The 25,435-nt window shown below is 53.4% G+C and overlaps 2 protein-coding genes across 6 annotated transcripts in view; one reads left to right on the top strand and one right to left on the bottom strand.

Moving 5' to 3' along the window:
- SH3PXD2A (SH3 and PX domains 2A) overlaps positions 1 to 17,830 on the top strand; it is a 238,317-nt gene extending 220,487 nt beyond the window's left edge. For all 4 annotated transcript variants that reach the window (XM_058298626.2, XM_058298624.2, XM_058298625.2 and 1 more), the window contains 4 exons: positions 2,235 to 2,572; positions 3,827 to 3,876; positions 6,882 to 7,001; positions 8,388 to 17,830. In XM_058298626.2, the coding sequence (XP_058154609.1) occupies positions 2,235 to 2,572; positions 3,827 to 3,876; positions 6,882 to 7,001; positions 8,388 to 10,355 (2,476 nt within the window). In that variant the 3' untranslated portion in view covers positions 10,356 to 17,830. The remainder of the gene's footprint in view (positions 1 to 2,234; positions 2,573 to 3,826; positions 3,877 to 6,881; positions 7,002 to 8,387) is intronic.
- Positions 17,831 to 18,990: 1,160 nt separating this feature from the next.
- NEURL1 (neuralized E3 ubiquitin protein ligase 1) overlaps positions 18,991 to 25,435 on the bottom strand; it is a 95,936-nt gene continuing 89,491 nt past the window's right edge. For both annotated transcript variants that reach the window (XM_004473992.4, XM_004473993.3), the window contains exons 4-6: positions 24,450 to 25,130; positions 21,908 to 22,054; positions 18,991 to 21,388 (exon numbers count right to left, since the gene is read on the bottom strand). In XM_004473992.4, the coding sequence (XP_004474049.1) occupies positions 21,150 to 21,388; positions 21,908 to 22,054; positions 24,450 to 25,130 (1,067 nt within the window). In that variant the 3' untranslated portion in view covers positions 18,991 to 21,149. The remainder of the gene's footprint in view (positions 21,389 to 21,907; positions 22,055 to 24,449; positions 25,131 to 25,435) is intronic.

Below are 25,435 nucleotides of genomic sequence, written 5' to 3'. Positions count from 1 at the left end.
CCACTGTCCCTAGACCCTCATGTTCTCTGAGCAGGGGAACCTACAGCCAAACCCCAAATCCAGCAGCCAGGGATCTGAAATGGGATGAAAAGTCTCAGAAACATTCTGGCAGGCTGGTGGCCTAATTCGCTTTGCTGGAAGTTCTCTGCATGACTACTTTTTTTTCTTTTTCAGTTTTCTAAAATGACCAACAAAGTTGCCCTGAGCTGTTCTTCTAGTCAACTCTCGATCCCAAGGCCTGCCCCTTTAGCCAGCAGGAGCTTGAACTGGGAAAACCCTGCTGAAAAGTTTCCACCTTAAGAAGACTGCCAGGCACCCCCTTAAATTTGCCATTTCCCAACATTCCAGGCTTTGTGTTGATCTTCATTTCCTGCCTTTCCTCTCCCTCCCTCTCCATCCCTCCTTTTCTAGTTGGCTTCCCTCTGGAGTCATTCCATGTTCCAGAGCTGGAAAGCAGATGTGAGCAGAGCTGGACCCAGACACACACGCAGCCACTTCTGATTCTCTTAGGTTTCTCATCCTGGAATCTAATTTTTATTCGCCTAACGCTGAGGCAGCACAAAGGGGTTGGAAATGGGAATGCCCAGGGTGGAGAGCAGCCCTGCCCATCGCCCCCATGAGCACCCTCTCCCACATCTCTATGATGTTCACCTAGAAGAACTTCCGCCAGGGCAGATGGTTCATCTTCATCTCTTCTCCCAGAAGCAGGAGCGCGGGGCTCTGGGCCAGGCTAGCTATGTGACTCTCTGATGCTTACTGCACTTTCTTGAGCCTGGCCCAGCTCATATGTAAGATTGAGCATTTTTACTAGTTACTTCCATCCATTTCTGAAATTCTGTGCCGCTGTCTGCGTGCATTACATCAGGAAGCCCGGCCAGTTCCCTGACTTCCATTTGTTTCCTGACCCCAAAGGGGACAGGCAGGTGAGCTCGGGACAGCCTGCCTGATGTGACCATACGAAGCCCCCTCCTGCCTGAGCTTTCCAGCAGAGCTCAGACGTGCCAATAGGAGCTTAAGCTTGTCTCCTACCTAATGAGCACCCACGAACAAGTTGGGGATGGGGGAGGTCAGACATCTGGCTTAGAGGAGCCCTTCCAAAGAGCCAGATGTGTCCCAGGGAGCAAACAGGGACACTGCAGCCCAGATTTGGGGGCATTGGCCAGCAACTGCTGGACCAGGAAGTGAGTTCCCAGTGGGTTTGGGTGGAAGCTCAACACCATGGGGAAAATGGGAAGAGCTTGTTTTAAGAAGTCATCAAATTGCCTGAAATTAAGTCAGCCCTGTCATTTGCCTTTTACTTTTGTTTATGGGCTTTGGGTTTTGTTTTGTTTTGTTTTGTTTTGTTTTACCATTTTAAAGGTTCTAATTTTATCCATTCATTCACATTAGTCTGTTCATTTATGGTTTCTGCTTTTGGAGCCCCCATTGGAAAGAATTTCTTTACCCTCAAGATTATATAAATATTCACTTTTTTTTTTTTTTAGTTGTGTTATGTGGTATGAGACCAGGCTCTCACTTATTGGTTTTTTTTCTAACTGAATAATCAGTTGTTCCCAAATCACTTACTGACTGATCTGCCCTTGGCCCAATAAGTTGAAATGTTACCTTAAGTGTTATCCTTTGGGTCTGTTTGTGGACTTATTCCATGTCTTCGATTGTTCTGCTCCCCTTGTAGTCATACTAATATCCTCCCCACTAGGTCACTTTTCTTTTGTAGATCTCTTCTTAGTTGGTCTCCATGTGTTTATCCTTCTGGATAACCATTTTAGCTGCTACTCTACCCCTGCATTTTGCAAAAGAGAAAAAAACTGGAGCCCCAGGTTAGTGACCAGTCCAGGTTTCTTTACTGTCACCATGGCACCTCTTTGCCTCTCCAATAATGCTTTCCTTTCCCATAAGGCATAATCATATACCACATCACTCCTTCTCATGTCTTATCTCTAGAATGACCCTCAACTGATTGTGAGATAGGCAGGGCCCTGTGAAGTCTACTGTTTGGGCAACCCAAAACTGGAGAAACCTTCTAAATTCAAGATCCCACCTTTGCCAAGAGGGATCAGGCAAAGGACAGCCCTCAGGTGTCCAGTTGTCTCCAGAGTAGTGGGATTGCCAGTTCTGTCGCAGAGCATGGCAGAGAAGGCTTGGCTAGGCAAAGCCAGAGATGGGGGCCTGGGAGTGGGGCATGGGGTCGGTCATCAACACCCAATGACAGGGTGTCCCTCTCCTCCCCTCAGATACCTGGGCAAAGAGGGCTGGGCGCCAGCATCCTACCTGAAGAAGGCCAAAGATGACCTGCCGGCACGGAAGAAGAATCTGGCAGGTCCAGTGGAGATCATCGGGAACATCATGGAAATCAGCAACCTGCTGAACAAGAAGGCATCTGGGGACAAGGAGACTCCGCCGGCCGAAGGAGAGGGCCCCGAGGTCCCCATCACCAAGAAGGAGATCAGCCTGCCCATCCTCTGCAACGCCTCCAACGGCAGTGCCCTGGGGGTCCCCGAGAGGACTGTCTCCAAGCTGGCCCAGGGCTCTCCAGCTGTGGCCAGGATTGCCCCTCAGAGGGCCCAGATCAGTAAGAGCCTCACCGACCTCTGGGTCCTCTCTGCAGAGCTCTTCAGAGGGTGGGCATGGGGTGCAAGGAAAGCCAGAAGGACACCCCCCCGGGTCCAGTAGCATCATTACCCCCCTCAGATACAGACTGACCCCTGGCCCCCCCAGCCTTACTCTATCAACCCATACAATGCTGGTCACAAGAGTGGACACGGCAAGGGGGTACAGACAACCCAGTCCAGTCCCTGCTCTGGAGATGACATACATGAGTACACAAGCAGGCAGCCCTCTCGCCTCCTCCAGGAGACCCAGGAACGGCCACCTGGCAGATGAATGTATTCTAAAAGCAAGAAACAGTGCTGTCGTTTTCCTTTCTCTATAGTTATACTTTACAAATCAAGATAGGTGATGTGTAGTTGATTTTTAAAAGTTTCCCCAGGGCCATTAAAAGTTGGCCCTAGAGGTATGGCTGCTTTATGGAGTGATAGCCTGTGGAACATCTTTCTGAGCCTTCCCCAGTTCCCTTTCATCTTCTACTAGAAACCAAAAAGCCTTGGAAGCAGAGGCTGCCCCACTCTCCACAAGCAGATTTTCCACATGGCGTTCTTATGCTCTTATAGGAGAAGTCTGTCAGTGCTCTCTAATTTATCCATCTCCATCCATCTCTGGCCCAACAATGCCTTTCATTAAGGGTTAAACTGTTCTTATGTTACGGGGGCAAGTAAACCAGCTTCTCTTTATGCCTTCAAGAAAAAAAAAGGTTTTAGCCATTCTTAAAATCTGGAGGAAAGCTGTTTTTTAGTTTAGCTCTGATCTCGGTTAAGTTGGCGTTCATGCCTGAAACCTTTGGGACAGTCACTTGGCAAGTCTTTGTCGGACATGTACGCTTGCCTGGCATTGCCTGGGGCTTCTAAGGATTCAGTAGTGAGGGGGAAAAAAAAGGTGTGCTCCCTGCTTCTTTGAAAATCTGATAAAACTATATAGAGTCGCATGCCTCTGGGACCCCTGGCTCCTGTGGGTGGGGTTTCCTTTTCAAAAAAAATGCCTCTATGGCTATATATTTTTTAATATGTATTTAATTTTAGGGGCTTCCAGTTGAAGCAGCCCAACTCTAGTGCCGATAGTGACTTGAAGCATCAGGGTCCTTTGTAGGAGGGGAAGGAAAGCGTGCGCTTCCAAGGCTCAGGAGCTGGTCACACCTAGGGAAGGCAGGCGGGTGTAGGCACTGCGGCCTGTGGTCTGGCTGGGATTTCTGAAGCCGTGTTTCTTCTTCTAGGCTCCCCAAACCTGCGGACAAGGCCCCCACCGCGCAGAGAATCCAGCCTGGTATGTAGGCGGCATTTCTTTCCCCTTTCTCGTTCCTTTTCTGGGGCTGCCCTGTAGCAGTCTCAGTTGATTGGACTTGGCTGTGTCACTGCTGGACCTTGGGGCACAGAGGTTTCCAAGGGCACTGCTGGGGCTTCCAGCTCTATGGGGCTGGAGGGCAGGGAAGGAAGCCTGCAGAGCCCAGGCATTCTGGGTCTGGCTGGATGATTTATATTTCGGAAACCCACTGCACTCCAAAGCTAAATAAATCCATCCCCAGCCACTGCAGTGGCAGACATAAACATTTAGACTGGCTGGCAAGAGGGATTGAAACGGGGGCTGCTGTCCATGCCAGCCTGGAGACCTCCCAGCATGACCTTGCTCAGAAATGCCCGTTGGACATGGCTGGATGCCAGAGCCTAGGAGGGCAGAGGGCAGACCCATGGGCATCCTCCAGGGAGGGGGGAATGGCAAAAACTGGCTCATTGTAGAGTCTCATGCCTCTGGGACCCCTGGTGCCTGTGGTGGGGTTTCCTAGTGTCCAGACCCTCAGGGACACGTGTCCATCCAGGGGCCAAGACTTGGGGCAGCAGTGATGCTGTTGGCAGGACAAGAGCCCTGGAACAGGGAACCATTATCAGGGAGAGTAGGGGGCCATGGAAAGAATGGGACGTCAAGCCAGCCAGGCTTGGATTCTTATTCTACTTCTGACACGCAAGAGCAGTGAGACCTTGGGCAAGTCACTTATCCTCACACAGGTCTCAATTTACTTGTTTCTAAGGGGGATAGTACCAGCCAGCTCAGAGGGCTGGATTAAGTGAGATGTGCATATCAAGGACTGACAAACCTGTTTCTGTTTCCTGGGTGACTGTTTGCCAGCACTAGCTGGTGTACTGTGTTGAGAAAGATTCTGCAGTCAGATCCGAGCTTAGCAACAAGCCCCTTGTGTTGAGTGATAGCTGCCTGGGATGCAGGAGAGGGGGTCAGCAGCAGCTCCTGGAGGAGAAGACCCTCAGTAAACCTGGGGTTATTGACGCTTTGTTCGCTGGGGAGGAGACCTTCCTGGCGCTGGCCCTCCATCCCAATGGAGTTTCTCTTTTTCCCTTTGGGTTTTACCCGACTAAACGACGACTTCTCCTTTCTTCCCATCTCTTCTACCCCCGCTAATTAGTTTCAGGCAGACTTGATTTTGGCAAGGATGGGGTAATTCCTTCCACACTCACCAAGCACAGGGCTTGCTAAGGCAGGGCGGCTGTTTCCAGTTAGGTCCGGCTGAGTCCCCCTGGCCAGGGGTCCAGGCTCAGCTGGGGCCCGGGCCATGTCTGCTCACATGCACAGCTGCAGGGCCAGGCACTGGCGCATGGAAAGTTGACTGATTCACACCCGGGCTCTCAAAACCAGCTTCCCCCGCTCGGTCGCTCTGACCGAAGGCAGCTGGTTTGGACTGGCAGGACTGGGCCATGCTGAACCTTGAAGGACAGGAAAGTTTGGAAGAATCAGAGCGTTTCAGGAGGGCTGTTCAGCTTTGGCGTGTGTTCACTGAGCTTTTCCTATGCCCCAGAGCCATGTACATTATCTCAGTTAATCCTCGTAGTTCCCATTTTACACTTGAGGAAAGTGAGGCTGGGACCCCATGGCTGAGGGGGGAGTTGCGCTGGGGTTAAAACCCGCATCTGCCCACTCCGAGGCAGGGGTCTTTGAGGTCTTCCTGCCGTACCAGAGCTGCTTTCTGTACCACCAGCACCCTGCCCTCCGCAGTGTCATTTTGCTTTTTTTTTTTTACCCTCTTGTATGAGGAAAGTCATTCAAGGAATAAAGGAGAGGCACGGAGCCTGTTTTGGCCGGCCGTTCAGAGCACCACTGGATGCCCAGCACCTTAGAGCAGTGCCTGACACCCAGTAGGCCTGCAATAAGTGTTTGTAAAGTGGATGACCGGGGCTCACAGATCCCGTGCGGAAGCCAAATTGTATGTGTCCTTGAACACCATGCAGAGAAATCAAGGTGCCAACATGTAAACAACATGGAGGCTTTGCCGTGGGCTCTACCATTCCCTGCCCACAGAGAGAAAGGATGCTGGGTTTTATTCTGAGCTTGCTTCATCATGCTACCGACCACGTGTTTTTCTCATCCCCCCTCACCATCCCCTTATACTGCCACCCAACTCTTAGAGATGGTTGCAGTCCCTTACCCTGCCTCTGCTGCCAGATGTCACTCTGCAGCCTCTCGCCCCTGGACTGAAGGATGGTGGCTCTCCCCTTCCACGGGGCAATGTGCGTGGGCTTTGGTACAGCTATTTCTCTGCTTTTTACTTTTTGTTTGGGACCCAGATGTTGAGGCTGAAAACTGGACTGCCAGCAATGTAAGGGTTGAAATTAGTGCATTGTCAGTGATCATTTTGAGAGCTCAGAGAAGTCCCAAGTGAATCCTGAGTGTTATTAGAAATCCTCATCAGGAGAGCATTCTCTTGGGGTTATGCCCTGAGACTTGGGTGACAGATACAGCCGCAACTCGCCTCCTGGGGACTTGGCCTTGTCATCGTCCTCTGAGGTAGTTTTTTTTTTTTTTTTCAGATTTTTTTTTTATTTTTCTCCCCTTCTCCTGTTGTCTGCTCTCTGTGTCCATTCGCTGTGTGTTTTTCTGAGACTGCATGCATTATTCGGCAGCCTGGGAAACTGCGTCTCTCTCTTTTCTTTTTTTTTTTTTTTTTTTGTTGCATCATCTTGCTGTATCAGCGCTCCATGTGGCAGCACCACTCCTGGGCGGGCTGTGCTATTTTCACACAGGACAGCTCTCCTTGCAGGGCACACTCCTTGCACTTGGGGTATCCCTACGTGAGGGCACCCCTGTGTGGCAGGGCACTCCTTGCTCATGGCAGCATTGCATATGGGCCAGTTTACCACACGGGTCAGGAGGCCCTGGGGATCGAACCCTGGACCCTCCATATGTTAGACCGATGCTCTGTCAGTTGAGACACGTCCGCTTCCCTCTAAGGTAGTTTTTGCTCACCAAGTCTTTCTCTGCGGTAGGGGTTCCAACTGCCGAAGCCGCCAGAGCCCCCTTCTGTTGAAGTGGAGTACTACACCATTGCTGAATTTCAGTCATGCATTTCTGATGGGATCAGCTTTCGGGGTGGACAGAAGGCAGAGGTAAGCCCTGGCAGTGATGCTGGGGGTTTCTGCTCATGCTGGCCAAAGATCTACCATGTTTCTCATCCTTGAGGGATGGACCAGAGAGAAACAGAAACTCACCAGGATGAGAACTTGCCTAAAGCTAGTAAGGACCACAGTCAGAACTAGAACCCAGGACTCATGTCTCTGCCCAGTGCTTGCTGAGCTGCCTCCCGGTGCTTCCCTCATAGCAGAGTTCCCTAAAGTATATTTGCAGGAGCTTGTTTCAGAGGTACTTGAAACAGGGGAGTTCAGAGGACAGTGGGCTTCCTGTCCCAGAAGTATCTCAGGGACCAGGATTCCTGTGCAGAACCCACATCAGGAAGTGCTGCTGTGGGGCGAACATGGTCCAGGCAGGAGGGTGAGGTACTGGGCACCCGGGTTCCGGTTGCATCCACACCCCGGGCACCTCTGGCCTTTGAGGCAGCACTTCTGCCTCTGGGCTGTGATTATTTCTCTCTGCAAAGTAGGTAACAGACCCTGTGGTTTCTTAGCATTGGTGAAACTCTACTTTGTGGCTAGCACTGGACGGGACATTCCAGGGGACAGAGAAGATTTGTGGCTCGGTCACTTCTCTTGAGTAGGCTCTGTGTAGCTGTGGAGTCAAATCTCATTAATACATGTGCAACTGTCAGAAGATTAATTAGGCAGGAGTGTCCCACAATCCAAAATGATTTCCCTTTATATTTCCAAGTCCAAATGGGCCCAAGCCCAAAGAGCACCCCAGCTCCTAAGTTTCCCGAACTAGTTTATACTAGCATGGACTTGACTGGTAGCCCCTCACCCTTTGCTTAGAAAACCATTCAACCCAAAGAATTCTCTTCAGCTGGTGGGATCTGTGTGATTCCACATGCAGGGAAATGACCCCAGGCAGGGGGCCCTGGAAGGTGCCCAGACTGTCGTTCAATTCCCCTGCATCTTCCCATTCTCCTCTAACCTCAGAAACCCTTTCAAAGTTCTGAGCTTTGTTCCCAGGGAGGACCTAGCAATACTGGGGGTAGGAGGCGGACAGGAGCAGTGGGATGGCAGGGGCTGGGAACAGTGCAGCCTCTAAGTACTGTACCTGAGGGGGAGGGGAGGAGCAGGGGTCTGCAGAGGCGGCCAGCCCGGCGAGGGTCTTGGCAGAGACTTGGAGGACCAGGGGAAAGGGACCTGAAGAGTAGGAGCCCCCAATCATGAGCTGATAGAGAGACCTGCATTTGAATTCTGGCCCTATCGCTTATGTTGTTAGGTCCTGGGTCACTTAGTGACTCCGTTTTCTCATCTGTAAAATGGAGAGAATGTCTCCTAGAGCCAAAGCATGAATCACGTTGTAGGGTCCCAGTAATCCTCCCAACTCACTGGCCTGTCCGCCCCTTCCCCTAGGTCATCGACAAGAACTCGGGCGGCTGGTGGTATGTGCAGATTGGCGAGAAGGAGGGCTGGGCCCCCGCCTCGTACATTGACAAGCGCAAGAAGCCCAACCTGAGCCGCCGCACGAGCACCCTGACCCGGCCCAAGGTCCCCCCACCAGCACCGCCCAGCAAGTCCAAGGAGGCCGAGGAGGGTCTGGTGGGGGCCAGTGAGAGCCAGGACTCGCCACTGAAGCTCAAGTATGAGGAGCCTGAGTACGACATCCCCGCCTTTGGCTTTGACTCTGAGCCAGAGCTGAGCGAGGAGCCCGCGGAGGACAGCGGTTCTGGGGACAGGCAGCCCGCCCAGCCCCGCAGGCCCTCGCCTGCCTCGTCGCTGCAGAGGGCCCGCTTCAAGGTGGGCGAGTCTTCAGAGGACGTGGCCCTGGAAGAGGAGACCATCTACGAGAATGAGGGCTTCCGGCCGTACGCAGATGACGCCCTGTCAGCCAGGGGCTCCTCTGGGGATAATGACTCCCCACGGGGTTCCTCGCTGTCCCTTGCCAGGAAAAACTCCCCCAAATCGGGCTCTCCCAAGTCCTCGTCGCTCCTAAAGCTCAAGGCTGAGAAGAACGCCCAGGCAGAACTAGGGAAGAACCATTCCTCGGCCTCCTTCTCCTCCTCCATCACCATCAACACCACCTGCTCCTCCTCATCCTCCTCCTCCTCCTTGTCCAAGAACAGTGGCGACCTGAAGCCCCGATCTGCCTCGGACGCAGGCATCCGGGGCACTCCCAGGGCTGGGACCGACAGGGACTCTGACCTGAAGTCTGGGCTGACCTCCTGTGCCCGAGCCAAGCCTTCGGTCCGGCCCAAGCCCATTCTGAACCGCGCGGAGTCTCAGAGTCAAGAGAAGATGGACATCAGCACTTTACGGCGCCAGCTGAGACCCACAGGCCAGCTCCGGGGTGGTCTCAAGGGCTCCAAGAGCGAGGATTCAGAGCTGCCCCCCACCACAGCTCTCGAGGGTCCCCACGAGGGGTCCAGGAGAGGCTCGGCCGACCTCATCGCCCTCCCGGCCGCCGCTCCCCCCGGCCCCACCAGGAAGGAACAGGAAGGGCAGGCCACCTCCTACGTGACGCGTAGCTCCTACCAGAAGGTACAGGACTCCGAGATCAGCTTCCCCGCAGGCGTGGAGGTGCAGGTGCTGGAGAAGCTGGAAAGCGGGTGGTGGTACGTGAGGTTTGGGGAGCTAGAGGGCTGGGCCCCTTCCCATTACTTGGTGCTTGGCGAGAACGAGCAACCTGACCCCTCTGGCAAAGAGCCGGATGCGGTAACCACCAAGAGCAAGCAGAACGAGGGCAAGTCAGACAGCCTGGAAAAGATCGAGAAGCGGGTCCAAGCGCTGAACTCCGTCAACCAGAGCAAGAGGGCCACGCCGCCCATCCCCTCCAAGCCCCCCGGGGGCTTCGGCAAGACCTCGGGCACCGGAGCGGTGAAGATGAGGAATGGCGTGCGGCAAGTGGCAGTGAGGCCCCAGTCGGTTTTTGTGTCCCCGCCACCCAAGGACAACAACCTGTCCTGTGCCCTGCGAAGGAATGAGTCTCTCACGGCGACCGACGGCCTCCGAGGCGTCCGCCGGAACTCCTCCTTCAGCACCGCCCGCTCGGCTGCCGCGGAGGCCAGAGGCCGCCTGGCCGAGCGGGCCGCCAGCCAGGGCTCCGATGCGCCCCTGCTGCCCACCCAGCGCAACGGCATCCCTGTGTCCCCCGTGCGCCCCAAGCCCATCGAGAAGTCCCAGTTCATCCACAACAACCTCAAGGACATATACATCTCTATCGCGGACTACGAGGGGGACGAGGAGACGGCCGGCTTCCAGGAGGGGGTGTCCATGGAGGTTCTGGAGAGGAACCCCAATGGCTGGTGGTACTGCCAGATCCTGGATGGGGCGAAGCCCTTCAAAGGCTGGGTGCCCTCCAACTACCTGGAGAAGAAGAATTAAGGGAGGGCATGGGGTTCTTCCAGCCTCAGTGTGCCACTGTCACCGTCCCTGTGCATGAGCAGGAAGGTGAAGACCAAATGGGAAGGGAAAACGGGAGGGAGGGCAACACTAAACCCTGCAGAGTGTGTGGCTCAGAGATGCCCCCTCGAGGCTGTGTCCCCAGCTGCAAAGGCGGGCATGGCCCACACTGAGCAGGGCAGGGAAGGGGCAGGGGACCACGGGCCTGAGCCACAGAGGAGATGAAGCTGAGGCCCACATGAGCCCCTTGGTGACCTCGCCGGTGGACTGGATGCCACGTGGGAAACCCCAATGTGCCTTGACTGCAAATCTAGAAAAGACACAGGCGTAGCCTCCTGGGCCCTGCCCTGCTTAGCCTGGTTTCAGCGGCTGGCATTTTGCCACTAGAAGTAGCCCTGGCATGGCTCCAATTTGTATCTTGTGCATTGTGCTGGGTTTCCCGGGATTGCCACCTTCTGCCACAGGTTGGTGTGTTATTAATAGAAGATACCACTGGCTCCGGAGCTTGGAAGAGTCTCTCGTGAGTTCAGCCTGCCCCTGGGCCTGGGCCTGGCTCAGCTACTGCCAGTGTCTGTTAGTTGAAGAAACGGCAGTTTTTCTTCACCGTTTTCAGCTGTCCTTGCCCCGGCCTTGAGAACCTACTCCCCGGGCACCCCATGGACGACATATTCAGCACCTGAGGCACAGAGAGTGAGCGAAGCCGTGGGTCCCTTCTCAGTGTGCACAGACTTTATTTTGGATATTTCTGTCTGGGCTGTTCCTTCATGTTTTGGGAAGAGGGTTCTTGATTTGGGGCCTCTAGGTCAGGACTTTGGTTTGGGTGTTATTTTAGGGGTTATTTGGTTGGTCTGTGGGAAGGCCCTGGGCAGTGGGTGGGCTTTTCTGTTGTAGTCTTGTTGGGGGGAGGGGTTTTGTTGGTTTACCATTACCCACCCCACCCCACCCCCCACAAGCCAAAGTAGTTTCATTGGGTTGCCACTGTGGGGACAGTAGGCAGTGAAGTGCTTGCCACAGGGACTTGGGGCTGGGTGAGCCCCAGGCCCGAGGAATGGGGAAGCGGAGGAATTGCTCTTCTGATTCTTGTTCAACCTCCATGGGGCAAAAACCCTTCCCAGGAGGGAGGAGGGCAGTGCTCAGGAGCCGGCGCTCTGGAGAAGGCAGCTCCCAGGCTGCAGGGCCACCACCGTTCTGTGTTCCCCCACCTGAGGCCTGGCGCATGAACTGTGGGGGGAAACCATCGCCCCCACCCTGGGCAGAGGGGGACCCCAGCTGGGATGCCACAGGCATCCGAAGAGAGCCCACTTACCAGGAGCCGGCCTGGCCTTCCAGAGGGGCAGTGTCCCAGTGAAGAGAGAAACGAAAGAATAAAGTTGCTGCAGGTCCCACGTCGACTTTGGGTTGTGTTTTTCAATTGTGGACGTTTCAGAGGCGACGGTCCAGAAGCCAAACAGGACTCCCCCTTTGCTGGGAGTGGATTTCCACACGTGCCTTTGACTTCAGACAGACCAGGCTTCACAGCCACAGACTCAGCTGCCAAAGTTCCTGGACTACGGGTTGGTGTTTTCTACAAAGGAGGAAAGACCCTCTCAAGCCCGCTCCCCACCCAGGCGCTGTGTTTTGCCTGAAGACACAGGGGCTCTGTGTTCCCACCCCCCCCCCATCCCAGTGGCCTTGTCTTGGGGTCTCCCGCAAGCCCTCCTCCCTCACCGTACACTGATGCCTGGCAGCTAGAGCAAAGTGCTCGTGTTCCTTGTCAAAGGGCCGTGGGGAGATTGTTTTGTCTGTGAGTTTGTTTAAAACTGAAATTAGTTATTTTCTTCTGCTGGACAGTATTAAATACATGTCGAGTTAATCTGCTAGATTGCAGTACTAGTGGTAGTGGTTTAGTGTCTTCCTATTAATATTATTTTGACTTATTTGAACAATAATGATAAAGAAGTGGTTCATTATTTTTTGATTAATGCACTTTAATAAGGTGAAATGGAAAGAAACCCAGAAAGCCAAGTGCATTACTTAAAGATGCAGTATATACTTTTCTCATTTTTAAACAGCACGTATTTATTAAAAGAAAAAAAGTAATTTATGATTATTTAAAATAAAATTTACAAGTAGAGTGACTGTTGGGTTAAAGGACCTTCCACGTAGCTCTCTTCCGGGGGAGGGCCCCAGCGGCCTGCTCTTTGAATGTCTGCACTGAGCCAGTTTGATCGTGAGTGCGCCGGCCAGGCCCCGGGGGAGTGCAGGCGCCTCTGCCCAGCACAGAGCATCTCAGTCGGATGCCCATTGGGCCTCCTCTCCCGGCCCTTCCCCATCTGCACTGCCCATGGGACTCTCCACCACCCGAGGCCTGCATTCTCCTGGCCTCCCACAAGCCCTATCTCCTTGATCCCAGCGCTCTAATAGTCATTAGGCAGGAGTAGAGGAGACCTCGAAGGTCACTCCATCCCATCATCTCCTGTTAGCTGATGAGAAACTGTGGCCCAACGACAGGAATGGCTTGCCCGAAGTCACCTCCCCACTGCGCTCATCCTCACGCTCCTTCCCACCCCTGTGACAGTTTGTGTGGTCATCATGTTTACATTGTGACATCCAGCCCTAAGGACGCTGGGAGTTGCTCAGGCATCCGGGAAAAGTGGAGAATGCTGCCACCTGGTGCCAGCATGTAGATGTGGGTCGTGAACAGAGACGGCCATGGCTCCAGTCTGGGCATCTCACCCCCTCACCATCACCCCCTAACTCAGCACAAACCCTGCAAACCCAAAGAGACCATTAATACTTGAAACCAGAAGGGTGGATGCCAGTCCCTCTCAGATACATGTCTATGGCCAGGGGGTGCCAGGCCCTGTGCCCCTGGGCTCCTAGCCCTACCCAGGGCAAGAGGGCCTTTCCCTAGAGCTACTGAGCTGCTTTGTGCGGTCAGAGGGTGCTGCTGGCAGCAGGTGGAGGAGGGAGGGGGCCTTTGGCTCTGATCGGACTAAAGAAGGAAAAGAAAAATGAAATCCCATTAGTTGCATTTGAAAATGTGAAATGACATTGTATTTGCTGTATACTGCAACTTTAATCATAATGAGCCCTTCCGAGGTCATTATTGAGGTTTATATAATGCCCGAAGATGCATCATTTGGTGCTTTGTTTTTCTTTCAGTTCAAGGACCTTTTCCTTTTTACTGTGAGAGGTAAATGCCATCTCCTCGCATCCCTCTCTGGGGCAGCGGGCCTGGCTGGGCTGCCTGGCCCCTCCTCGCTCTTGCCTAGGCCTGGGGCCTCGGGAGCAGCAAGAGGGAAGGTGAGCCTCTGCCTGGGGGGCTGCGGCCGGGCCTGTGACCTGCGGTCTCCAGCCCTGTCCCAGCCCAGCCTGGTCTGCAGGCGGCTCCTCGGCTCTCCGTCTTGACGAAGGCATTATATAGACTCGTTTTAATTACTTTCAGATGTTACAGCAGCATATTTTACAGGCATTTATATCCACTGCTTTCCTCAGCAAGGCATGTTACTACTTTTATCACCTAAGGAAAAAGACAAGGGAATTTCAGTCAAATGTTATTTTCATATTACTAGTATTTGAAGAGTAGGCGTAGAACTATTTAAGTTTAGGCCTTGGTTTGGTAGTTTGTTTTGTTTCTAAGAAAAGAGATTAAGTAACCCCTACTTTTCCTGTGTTTTTGTATTTAACTAATATATTATTTCTTTAAGTTACTCACTTGCCTTCCTCCCCTCCAAATACTTTGCATTCTCAATCGAAAATGAAAACAATCTGAGAGACAGGAAAAGTGCAATATTATCATGAGGAAGTGGGGCTTGTGGGGAGCGGTGGGGGGAGATCCAGTGGCCCATTCTGCCAGCAGACAGGAAGGAGAGGCTGCTGGGAGGGATTGGAACCACGGAGCAGATGGGTAGACTGGTGGGTTTTGATCTCCCCCTCCTCCCCTCTCTTTCCCTAGTAAGATAGGGGTCTCTGCCAGAAGGTGTCCCTTCTTTTCTACTGGGTGTCCACCCAGAAGAAAAGGGTTCAGGGAAGTGGCATGGGGCCTCCTGCCCTCCTGCATCCCCAGCCCCTGGAGCAGAGTGAGGACATCTAGAAAACATTTTTTTGTTTTCATTTCCATTGTTTTACAGCCAGCTGCTCAGAAAGCCCTAGAGCTGACTCCCAGCAGCCCTTTCTCACCCTACCCTCCTGATGTTTGAGACATGATCCTTCTGATGTATGTTTGTATCTTCCTAAAACTAAGTAACCTCAGTTCATTTTGTGGGCAGGAACCCTAGATGTTACCAAATTCTTTTTTTTTTGGGGGTGGGGGTGGGGGTGGGGAGGATGCCTTGAGCCCTCCATACCCCAGCAAGACACCGATTCCCACAGACCTGCAGCAGGGCCCGGTGCTGAGCTTGGGCCACCATTCATCTCAGTGACGTCAGCCTGAGGAGTGAGCCCTGCTGCCTCTACCCGACACCCCTAGACAGTCCCCAGCAGGCCTCGGAGAAGGGTCTGAGGCACCCCTCGGATCTCTCTCTGTGGGTGGGATTTCCCACAACAGCTACCAAGCCAGCCTCCTCCCTCCTTGGTGCCGGTAGAAAAAGCAGCAGGATGAGAAATCTCCTCTGGGTCCAGACCCTTGGAGCTTTGCCCCTCAGGGCTACAGGGACAGCCTTGCTGGCTTGTCCCCTCCACCTCCAGTACTGTATGCTTGCTGCTCCAACCCTTCTATTTGGTGGATTTCTGTACAGATAAGGATGAATATACCAAACCTGGGACTGTGCCCAGGTGAGGGGTCTCTCTCCCTGGGATATATACATCTATGTATCAGTCTTTGAGAATCTCGATGCAAAGCTCTCTGGAAAGAGAACCATCCACATTGCTAAAGAATTAGATTCCCTCGTTTTTTTTGAGGGCTGTGTTTTAGGAGTGTGTGCGCGCGTGAATGTTGGTAATTTCCCACTTGAACTAAATATGGGGTTAGAGGGAAAAAATACCGGGCAAGCTGTCTCCATTGAACAAGTCCTTGGCATTGGGCAGGTCCCACGGGACTCGCAGCTTCTGGCAGCAAGTGTGTGTTAGTCACACACGTAATTCTGGCTGGAGAGTGCAATGTGTCTTTTTTTGTTGTTGTAATTATTTTATTAAGAATTTAGTTGGAAACTTCACACTGGCATTAACAGATCTAGTAGAAGCAGCCTAGGCCATCGTCCCTGGCTTCCAAATGAAGGTGTGGAAGAGATGCTTTTGGGTGTGGCAGTCCTGAGGTTGTGATACTGGGTGGGTGGCCCACCTGCAGATGTGTTTTCTAGCAGGCCGACTCTCACCGTTACTGCACACACCGTCGGTGGGAGAGTCCCCACAAAATAAAAGAGCTGCTGGCCCTTTGGTTCTTGTGTTTCCAAGACTGGGTCAGGCTGGTCAGGGCAAGAGCTTGTTCATGGTGAGCCCAGCAAGTCCTGCCCTTGCAAATTCATGAACACCTTTAGTCTGTGGGTGGCAGGGCCCAACAGTACACTTCGTGGGAACCCTACTGAGCTTTTTGGCTAAATCATCATCCCTAATTGGGCAGCCTTATACCTCTGTGGCTGCCAAGCTCTATGATCAGAGTCAGTAAGTGGATAGGGCCAGGGACTTAGAGCCTCATTTCAGGAGAAAAAACCTGGATGCCCAGGCTGGAAGTTGGGCATGTTGGGCTGGGTGGAGGACTCTGCCTTCCAAGACCTTGGTCCCAGCCTGCCTTTAATCTCCACCCACTCCCCCCATCCCACCACACATACACATCCTCTCTTTAATCGTCAGTATGCATTTGACCTTGACAATCAGCCCCTCCTCCATCCCAACTCTAGAACTTAGTGGCCTTAGAGAATGGGTTCCCCTGAGCTGAGTCCCTGCCTTGGTGCCAGTTCCATCCTGGCTAATGGGCTGATCTCACAAGGTATATGTGTGAGAGGAAGAATTGTTTCACAGCAAAAGGACAGATTGAGCATGTTGGAAGTAAGCGAGAGGCATGTCCATGAGTTGAATGTGTGCATGTTTGGTGGCTGAAGCTTACCTGTCCCTTCACTGGGAAGTAGGCTTCCAGAAGAGGATGTCTTCTAGGCAGAAAAGAAGTATGAGAAGGCTTAAAGAAGGTTTCCAAGTTTTGAATTTTGTCTTTTTTCGGAAGAGGGAAGAAGTTAATTCTGAGTGTTGCAGAAAGAAGAGGAGAGGGAATTTAGAGACCCAAAACACAGGCGTCCAGCCAGAGAAGGTTACAAAAGCCCCCAAGTGTGGTCATATAAGTAGCAGCCAGAGAAGACTACTGGCAAGTTCTCAATGACTGGTCATTGACATAGAGGGGAGGGCAGGCCATAGCAACAAACCAATCTTTCTCCGAGTTTAGAGGCCCTGGCTCCAAAACATACATCCATCTCCCAGGTTCCCAGCTGCTTTTGCCCACCTCCCTTTGAATGTCCAGGCCAGAGCCAGACTCTCAAATTGAGTCAGAGACCCAGTGACCACAACGGGTCACGCAATTGGAACCCACCATCCTCAGATTGGAACCTCAGGGTCCAGACTCCATCAGGCAGCTCTGGGAGTAAGTCAACCTCATTTATTCTGCTGATTCCAGTTATTCTCAAGGTTATAAATGCTTGTGATTAATCAGTTTGCTGAGCTGCCTCTCTGGGCTGGATTAGACCAGGAGAAATGCCAATGGATACACCCTTTTATTTCATAGTGGCATATAATCAAGACATATTGCTCTTAAGAGTTTGTTTCAAAGAAAGAAGGGTAAACAGCCACCCGTCCTGAATTTACAACTTGTTCTCTGTAACAGGTTTTTGTTGTTGTAAATCCAGGACCCAGGATGGGACATGGGTTTCACTGCCAGTTACCTAAAGCTCTACAGGAAGGTGGACTTCCCAGAGAGGCAGGTGTGATTGGCAGGTCCCTGGATCGTGGGAATGTGGACTGTATGACTGGATGTGAACTGAGTGTCTCAGGCTCCAGAACTCTGGGGATCCTTCATGGTGTCCATTCAACCCCTCCCGGCTCCTAGTGGGTTCCGTGGGGTGAGAATGGACCCAGAAACTCAGTAGGCCAGGAGGAGCCCTTAAGGGTCTTCTGTCACCATGCTCAGCAGAGAAACTGGAAAAAAGGACATCTAATTCAGCATGGATCATTGAGTGCTAAAGTAAAACTGCAGGATCAATGGTGGTGCTAAACTATCTCCATGTTTCTAATATTTTTAATGGACTTTTAAAAAAAAAATTGTTCTCACTATAAAAATGCAGCATCTTTGGGGAAGGGACCCAGCCCCTTGGCCTGCCACTCCCCAGGTGTCTTTTATCATTTTGATGGGACTCTTTGGTTGGCAGAAAATGCTCTGTCTTGGCATGCTTCTAGATTGTAAGATTTGAGTTGTTTTGTCTTGTCTTGTATTTTGTTTATGTTTACATGCATCTTATATTTCCCTGAAAACTAAATAAAGTTTTTGACCTTTTTAATTGAACTGAATCGCCTCTTAATTCTCCCTGCCACCAGAAAATCCACCCAGCAGAATTACAAAAGCCACATTCCAAATACAGCCAGAGCTCCAGGATCCTGGAGCCTTCTGCAAGGACAGAGCTTTAGCTGATGGGTAGAAGGAAGGGAGTTAAGTTCCCACTATTGGTAGTGAGAATCGTGATCAAGCTTCTGCAAGCCCTCCCCTGCCTTCAGGAAGATGCTCCCTCAACAGTGGCCAAGGCTTTGTGAGACGCAGCTCCTGTGGCAGAGGACCCCGACTGAACGGGCCTGATAGCCCCTTAGCTTAGACCCCTGGACCCTCACCTAACTTTTGTTGGGCTCCAGCAAGCAGGGTTAGGTGGTCCTGGCAGAAGGAGCAGCCTAGGGCTGTTCTGGTCCAGGCAGAGCCTCGGAACAAGGGTGGGCAGGCAGGCACCCTATGTGCCCCTGAGGCCTGGCCCCGCCAAGTGAGCGATTCCAACTTTGAGCCTAGACCTGAAAGTCAAGGGTTTGCATTCTCCTGGTTTGGCTGCCCACATCTCCACCACCCCCAGCTTCTTGAGCCACCCAGAGTACTTGGCATATCTAGAAAGTTTCTCTAAAGATTTCTTCCCAGCTGTGTCACCAATTTGGTATTAGTCTCTGCACCCACTAGTAAGAATGCAGCTGAGCTCCCAACCAGGAAGAGCAGTCAGAGCCTGGGGAGAGTGATGGGGAGGCCCTGTTCGTGGGGAGCTCGGCCCAGCCCCTGCTGACCTGAGTGGAAGCCCTGCCATCCCCTAACTGACCCCTGGGTGGCACTGCCCACGCCGCAAAGGCTGCAGACCAGCTTAGGGCCCACTAGGCAGTGAGGTGAGCATCCTCGTGGACGCCGCTGCTCCTGCTCCACCATGCCCAGCTCCCCACAGATGCAGGTACCTTTCAATTTGCAACAAGGCCCATCTGGCCTTCCAGCCCGTTGTACCTGTCTAAGCCCCAGGTCATGCTCCAGCCCATGCATCCCCGGGAGTCTTCCCTAACAGTTCCAGTCCACTTTGGGGCCTCAGAGGCCTGTGGTTATCCCAGAGCCAGGGCCACACCTCTTGTTGACTATCCTCTGTATCCAGAACACCTGGCCCTCCCTCCCCACCCCACCACACACACAGCACCACCCTCAGGCTGGTATGAAATCACCTTTATTCACAATCACAGCGACCCAAGTTCACAAAGGAGGCAGCAGCCACCCCACACTGAGAGATAATGGGACAGATGGCTAGTTCTCCCCAACCCTGCGGCCACGGAGCCTCTCACGCTGCCCTTGAGACCTTTCTTCGCCTCTGGGATGGGACCCTGGCTGGATGGGGCCACTACCCAGCCCCGCCCCCACCCGACTCCCACAGAAGGAGCCTCCCAAGGTCAGTGGGAAAGAGACCCACAGTAGAATCATTATGTCCCCAAAGGCCCACTGCAAGGCAGGCCCCCCTTGACCCCAAGTACTTGCCTCAACACCCCAATCCACAGCAGCCCCTCTCCAAAGAACTCCCAAGGGCCACACAGAAAGTCTGCCCATCCCCCATTATCATTTTACAGAGGGGGAAGCCGAGGCTCAGAGGGGCTGAGAGCTGTCCGGGGCCATACAGCTGCTCAGGGGTCAGGTCTGGAATCCTGGCCCCCAGCCTAGTCCTGTGCTCTGCCTACCACAGAGAAAAGCAGAAAGAAGTCACCTGAGGGGGCAAAGGGCTGGGGGCTTGGGAGGGGACTAGGCCGAGGCTCTGAGAGCCGACCCCAAGCCCAGGCCCACCAGGACAGAGCAGGAGGGCTGAGATGACTGCAACCTAAGAGTGGGAGGGGGGCACACCCTCCCCCAGAACCAGGACTAAGGAACTTCCTCTGTCCTTATGGAGGGAAATTCCTGTTGCTGCCCCCACCCCCACCCCACCAGTATATTTGAGGCAACAGTGATGACCCTGCTCCAGTCCAGGGAGGAAGGACATTTTGTGGGTCTGGGTGATCCACTAACCTGAGGGCACTAAGGGGCTCCACTTGCCTCTCTGGAAAATGGCCACAAATTGCCAGGAGGCCTCCCAATTCAGCCCCTTTTTCTGGAATTTCAATTCATGGTTAGCAGGGCTGGCTGTGAGCTCTGGGTATGGAACCTGGGGAAGATTTTGAGTGACGACTTTCTCTGCTGCCCCTCTTAATGTACCCCACACACCTGGGCAGCATTTCTAGGGGCCAGGGGGGATGGGAAGTCACCTACCTACCCCACCACTCCCCCCACCACCACCAAAAAAACCCCCACAAATCTAATAAATAAATAAATTAAAATAAGAAGAAAAAGCTGCTGTTACCCCAGGGAAAGGAAATCTCCCCCACAACTCCCTAGGCCCCTGGCCGTCTCCCAGGGGAGCTACAGCATCTCTGAGCATCATCGCAGGCTTAGGTCAACACTGAGATGTGGGACGACAGGCCTGAGGGGCTGAGACTCTGACAGAAGACAGCCCCCACCCCCCAGCCCACACCAAAGGGCTTTCCCTGGGCAGGGGCATCCAGTGAGATGATTCGGGCAGAAAGGCTATGGACAGAAAGGGGCCCTCCCCATCCCAGCCAGGGCACGGGCCAGAGACCCAGAACATGGAACCTTCTGCAGCCCGTCTATCTACCCATCCTGGGTGGGCAGGGCAGATGTGTAGCATGGAGGCTGCAGCTTGCCAAGGGATGCGGGTGCCCACCGGCCTTCTTACGGCCCCCACCCCCAGCTGCCAAGCCCAAGGGGCAGGGCAGGGCGGAAGAAGGATCTGTGCAGAGGTAAGAAAACAAGAGTAACTCAGGAGCTGCCCACCAAGGGCTGCTGTTGGGCAGGCTGTGCACTGCTTGAGGACACTTGGCCAAAGGAGCAAAACAAGACCGAAACTCAGCCCCTCCTCTACTAGCCAAGTCACACTCCTAGTTTTCTAAGTCTCAGAAAGGTGCTAAGGGGGGCTCCAGGGATCTCCCAGCGATCTGCCCCAGTGGGGAAGGACTAGGACAGGTTGAGACCCCAAGTTAGGCCCTCAGCACGCAGAGAAGAGCCGGGAGCAGGGAAGAGAAAGTTGGCGAGCACGCAGACCCAGCACCCCTTCTGTCCTCTCTGCCCAGAGATTTGCTTCTGCCTGCCCTCCCTGCCTGACACTCTCTTGTCTCCCCAAACTGTCAGGGGCCTCAGTTTCCCATGTTTAATGGAGAAGGAAAAAGTTTCCAAAACGAGGAAGAAGAGATGGGCCCTGTTGGCTTGGCCCTCGGCTGGAGCCGGGTGGAAGTCTGAGGAGGTGGGTGTGCGGGGCAGGGCACCGGGATGGGCTAGGAGCTGCGGTAGGTCTTGATGATGTCCTTGATGGGACGGCGGCAGATGGGGCAGCAGGCGTGCAGGGTCTTCTTGAGGCGCAGGCCACAGGCGTAGCAGAGGCACATGTGGCCACACGTGTAGATGACCGTGTCCACCGCGTGCTCATAGCAAATGGTGCACTCATCGCCCCACTGGCCTGGGCCTGGGGTCAGGGGTGACTCGGGCAGGCTCACCGGTGAGTTGGGAGCTGTGCCTGGGGGAGAGGAGGCACCAATCAGGGGAAGGTATGGCCCAGCCCAGCCCTAGGCTCATGGGAAGTGTCCCCTTTCCTCTTCTTCCACCTGCATGTATCAGAAGCTCCCTGTTTACCCTGACCACCCAAATTCCTGGACAAGCGAGGGAAGAGGAGGTGCTGCTCACTCTGGGCTGCCCCTCTTCTGGTCCATTCATCCCTAGCCCTGAGGCAAGGGTGGGTCTGAGGCAGTGGGAGGAAAAAAGTGGAAGGAGGGATGGAGGACAAAAGGGAGCTCAGAATATTTTACAGCAGGCCCCTTCCTGTGTACTGAGAAAGCCCTCTGGAGAAAGCTGCCCTGCTAGGGACAGGATGGGTTCACCCCAGAAACTTCCATCTAACAAGCACTCCCTGAGCCCATCTCTGATTCCTTTGCAGTTCTGGCCCTGATTTAGAGACTGCATCGCTGCCTCGGCCATGAGGCTCAGGGTGGAAGATCTGACATGGTCCCCTGGAACTGGTCAAGGCCAGCATACTCACCACCGGCAGAGCTCCCCAGAGGTCCGGAGCTGCACGTGCTGAGCAGGGGGTCAGAGAGATGGCTGCCCAGGGCACTGGGCGAGGTTGGCGTCAAGGTGGGGGAGCAGGGCAGTGATGGGATGGCCCGCTCTGCCAGGATGGTGGAGCCTGTGAAAGGACGGGGAGGGAGGAACACATTAGGCACCTAGAGTCCTAGCCTCCTCACAGCAGGTTCCCAGGATAGAGACGGGCGGCACAGCCCAGCCAGGCTCAGCAGGATTTCACAGGCTGGCTCCAAGCCCTGCCCTCAGCTCTCTGTTCCTCCCTACAAACTGAAGAGCCAAATCCTGCTCTAGTCTTAGCAGTCTCCAAAATAGAATCCCACCTCCACTCCTCCCCATGCCAGAGAAAACGCTGCCATCCCCCAGTCGGGCACACCCATCCTAACCTCCTCATCCAGTTCAGAGACCACTGTCATCAGGTGTCACCCACCTTCTCCTCTACATCAGCATCTCTGAAATGCCCCTCACCATCCCCCACACTTGTTCTAGGCCTACGTTATTTCCCTCTTTCCTTCCCTCACTTCCTTGCCTACCCTCCTCTTTCCTTCCTTCCCTCCCTCCTTCCTTCAGCAAATCCTTACTTAGAGTCCAGCAGGTACCCGGCACTGTGTACCTAACGCTGAGAGCAAGAATGAGAAGCCCTTGCCCTCAAAGAGCCTCTTGGGCTGTCCCTAAACCCCCTCCGCTGGGCAGCCCTAACTTCCCCAAATCACATTACTCCGTCCAGCATTGACCAGCCATCCCACAGACACAGAACTAAACAACCACAAAGCCAGGGTGTTTACTTATTCTTTGCCCAGGAGTCCAGCTTGGTTTCCCCAGTTAAAACCTGAGCTTCCTGAGAGCAGGAAATCTTATTAACCTGTAACTCTCCCACATGACATAAGATAATGCCCTGCACACAAGTAGACACTCCAAGAGATTTTATTAGTTATTAATTCTAATGCGTTTACTAGGCTCATTATTTCCAAGAATTTTCAAATAGATTACCATAAGGTTTCCCTTACTCCTGTTGATATTCAAGTTGATTCTCATCTGCTCTTTTCAGAAATCCCTGCCTCCTAACTACTTTTCTTGCTGTGTTGCACCGGCTAGCATTTTCAGAACAATGTCTGTAACACAACTCTAACATATTCCTGACTTGAAAGAGAATGTTTCTAGTGCATCACCATGAAGAAATTGGCTGTTGTTTTTGTGATAGATATAAGTTAGGGAAATATCTTTCCATTCTTAGCTCAGTTAGGCCTTCCACAAAGCGAGCATTCCTCTGTAAGGAATGTGTGAATACCCCTCGTACATTGCCACTGGTTTGTTTTGCTTTGGGGTTGGTCAAAAGCCCCTAATACCAATTTGCTGGTTGAGATGTCCAGGTCTCCAAACAGCTCAGGAACACTCGGTTTTACATATACGAATGCTGGATGGTGACTCCTTAACACCTACCTTGGCCATTTATCTCTTGGGATAGCTAAGTCCTGGTTTTTGTTGTGTTTTTTGTTTTTTAAGCTTCCCCTTTGCTCCAGTCTAGTAAGCCTCTTTGGGCCGCAGAGGTTTCCTGGAGTGGCAACAGAAGCCACACTGCAAAGCCACTTAACTATTATTAGATCCTGCTGAGGCAAGAGAGTACCCAGCCCTCAGGTGAGTATAGCTAGATATCTTTTTACCTCAGGCTGATTTTTTGTTTGTACTCTAGCCTGATTTCTTTTTATTCCATCCAAAAATTTCACCCCAGCCGGATTCATCCTCTTTCCTTCCTGATTTTTTTCATTCCTTCCTGATTTATCGTCCCTCAATTCTAGCTTCTTAGCACCCCAATTCCTTTCATTCCTTTTTCACCCCATCTTCATTTGGTTTCCTCTTTACAGAGAATGTTCTCATTGATTTTACCTGGTTTCACAAATTCTCATGCATTCTCATAAGCACCAACAGCTTCACATATACAGATACACATGCAATTTAGTTACTCGCATGCGGCTACACACACAATGTGCCAATCTTATAGAGTGACTCGATGGCTCGCTCTCTCACACATACACACACACATTTACACACACACACACTTTCCCCTGGATTGAGCCTCCTGGGTTAAGGCCCAAGCTGGAGGCTGTGCGGCCCAGGGGTCTCCAAACAAGGCAAAGCAAACTGGCTTTAAAAAAATCAAAAAAATCCAAGTAGCTGCCCAGGACCTGGTCCTAATCTACAGAATGGGAATCTCTGGAAGTGGGATCCAGGACCCTGCATTTTAACAGGTTCTCCAGGTGATTCTAAAGCAGACAGCCGGGCTCGGGTTGCAGGCCCGGAACATCTGCTCACTCTGAGGGCGCAGAGGTCCCAGGGTCAAGAAACCTTCCTTCCCTTTTTTTCACTTAGGATTTCCCAAACTTAAGAAACTTTTGTTATAAACTATCTAGTAACATCCCGCCCTCTTTTTCCCTTACCCGGATAGGCTCCCCAGGGGAGGGATGCGTTGCGGGGGTCCCGGCATCTGCCCGGAGGTCACTCACCGAGGATGCGGATCTGAGTGACGGCCCCGTGCAGGCTGAAGAGCATCCAGAGCGGCTGCGAGACGTCCACGCACAGCTGCAGGCCGGTGGCCGCGCCATTGTGGCTGAGGTGCAGCTCGCCGTCGGCGGTGACCACCAGGCCCAAGATGTCGCCGCTGTGCAGGGGACCCGGCACGCGGCACACGGCCCAGAACTCCTTGCGGTCCACCAGGGCCTCGGGGCTGAAGGGCAGGTCGGCGGGCCGCAGCGTGCCGGGGTCACACGTGGTGACGCCGAAGGAGAGCGCGCCGGGCCGCGCGCCTCCCGAGCGTGTGACCTTGACGAAGATGGTCTCGGCCACGCGCACGGGCCGGTTGGTGAAGACGAGCGCGCGCTCGTCGCGCCCGTGCTCCAGGCGCGCCACCGTCTGCTCGTCCAGGATCCGGACGTGCGCGCCGGCGCGCAGCGCGTGGAAGCGGAGGTCGCCGTCGAGCTGCGCGGGCAGCGCGTGGTTGTGCTGCGAGTTGAGCGAGTTCTGCGGGATGGGGCAGCCGGCGGCCGGCGCGCCCTCGTCGCCCGGCACGTTGAGGTCGCACAGGCTCACGGAGAGGCGGACCTCGTCCGCCTCGCGCCGCAGCGACGGCCGCCGCAGCGCGGTGAAGGAGCGCGGCCGCAGGCAGTCCGGGAGCACCAGCTCGCTGTCTGCGGTCCGGGAGCAGCCGGGACAGGCGATGGGAGGACAGAGAGACAAAGCCACCGTCAGAATGGAGGACCATGGCGGGCTGTCGGCGGGGAGGCTGGTTGGGGGAGATCCAGGACTCTGCGTTCTTTTCCTACTCTTGTAAAACTTTGCACCGTTAAGATGCCGAATTTTTAATGGGATACAAAATGTTTTTAACAAGAAGAGGCAGAATTCAAAGGTGTGTGGGACATTTAACTATTAAAGCAAAGGAAAAGGCGCCAAAATTTTTAAAGCATAATTGCTTCTAAATGGTCAGTTTATGGGC

Source organism: Dasypus novemcinctus, chromosome 6 (assembly GCF_030445035.2).
Source record: "Dasypus novemcinctus isolate mDasNov1 chromosome 6, mDasNov1.1.hap2, whole genome shotgun sequence".
Classification (NCBI taxonomy): domain Eukaryota; kingdom Metazoa; phylum Chordata; class Mammalia; order Cingulata; family Dasypodidae; genus Dasypus; species Dasypus novemcinctus.
Note: the sequence above shows the minus strand (reverse complement) of the source record. Positions and strands in the feature narration are given on the sequence as shown.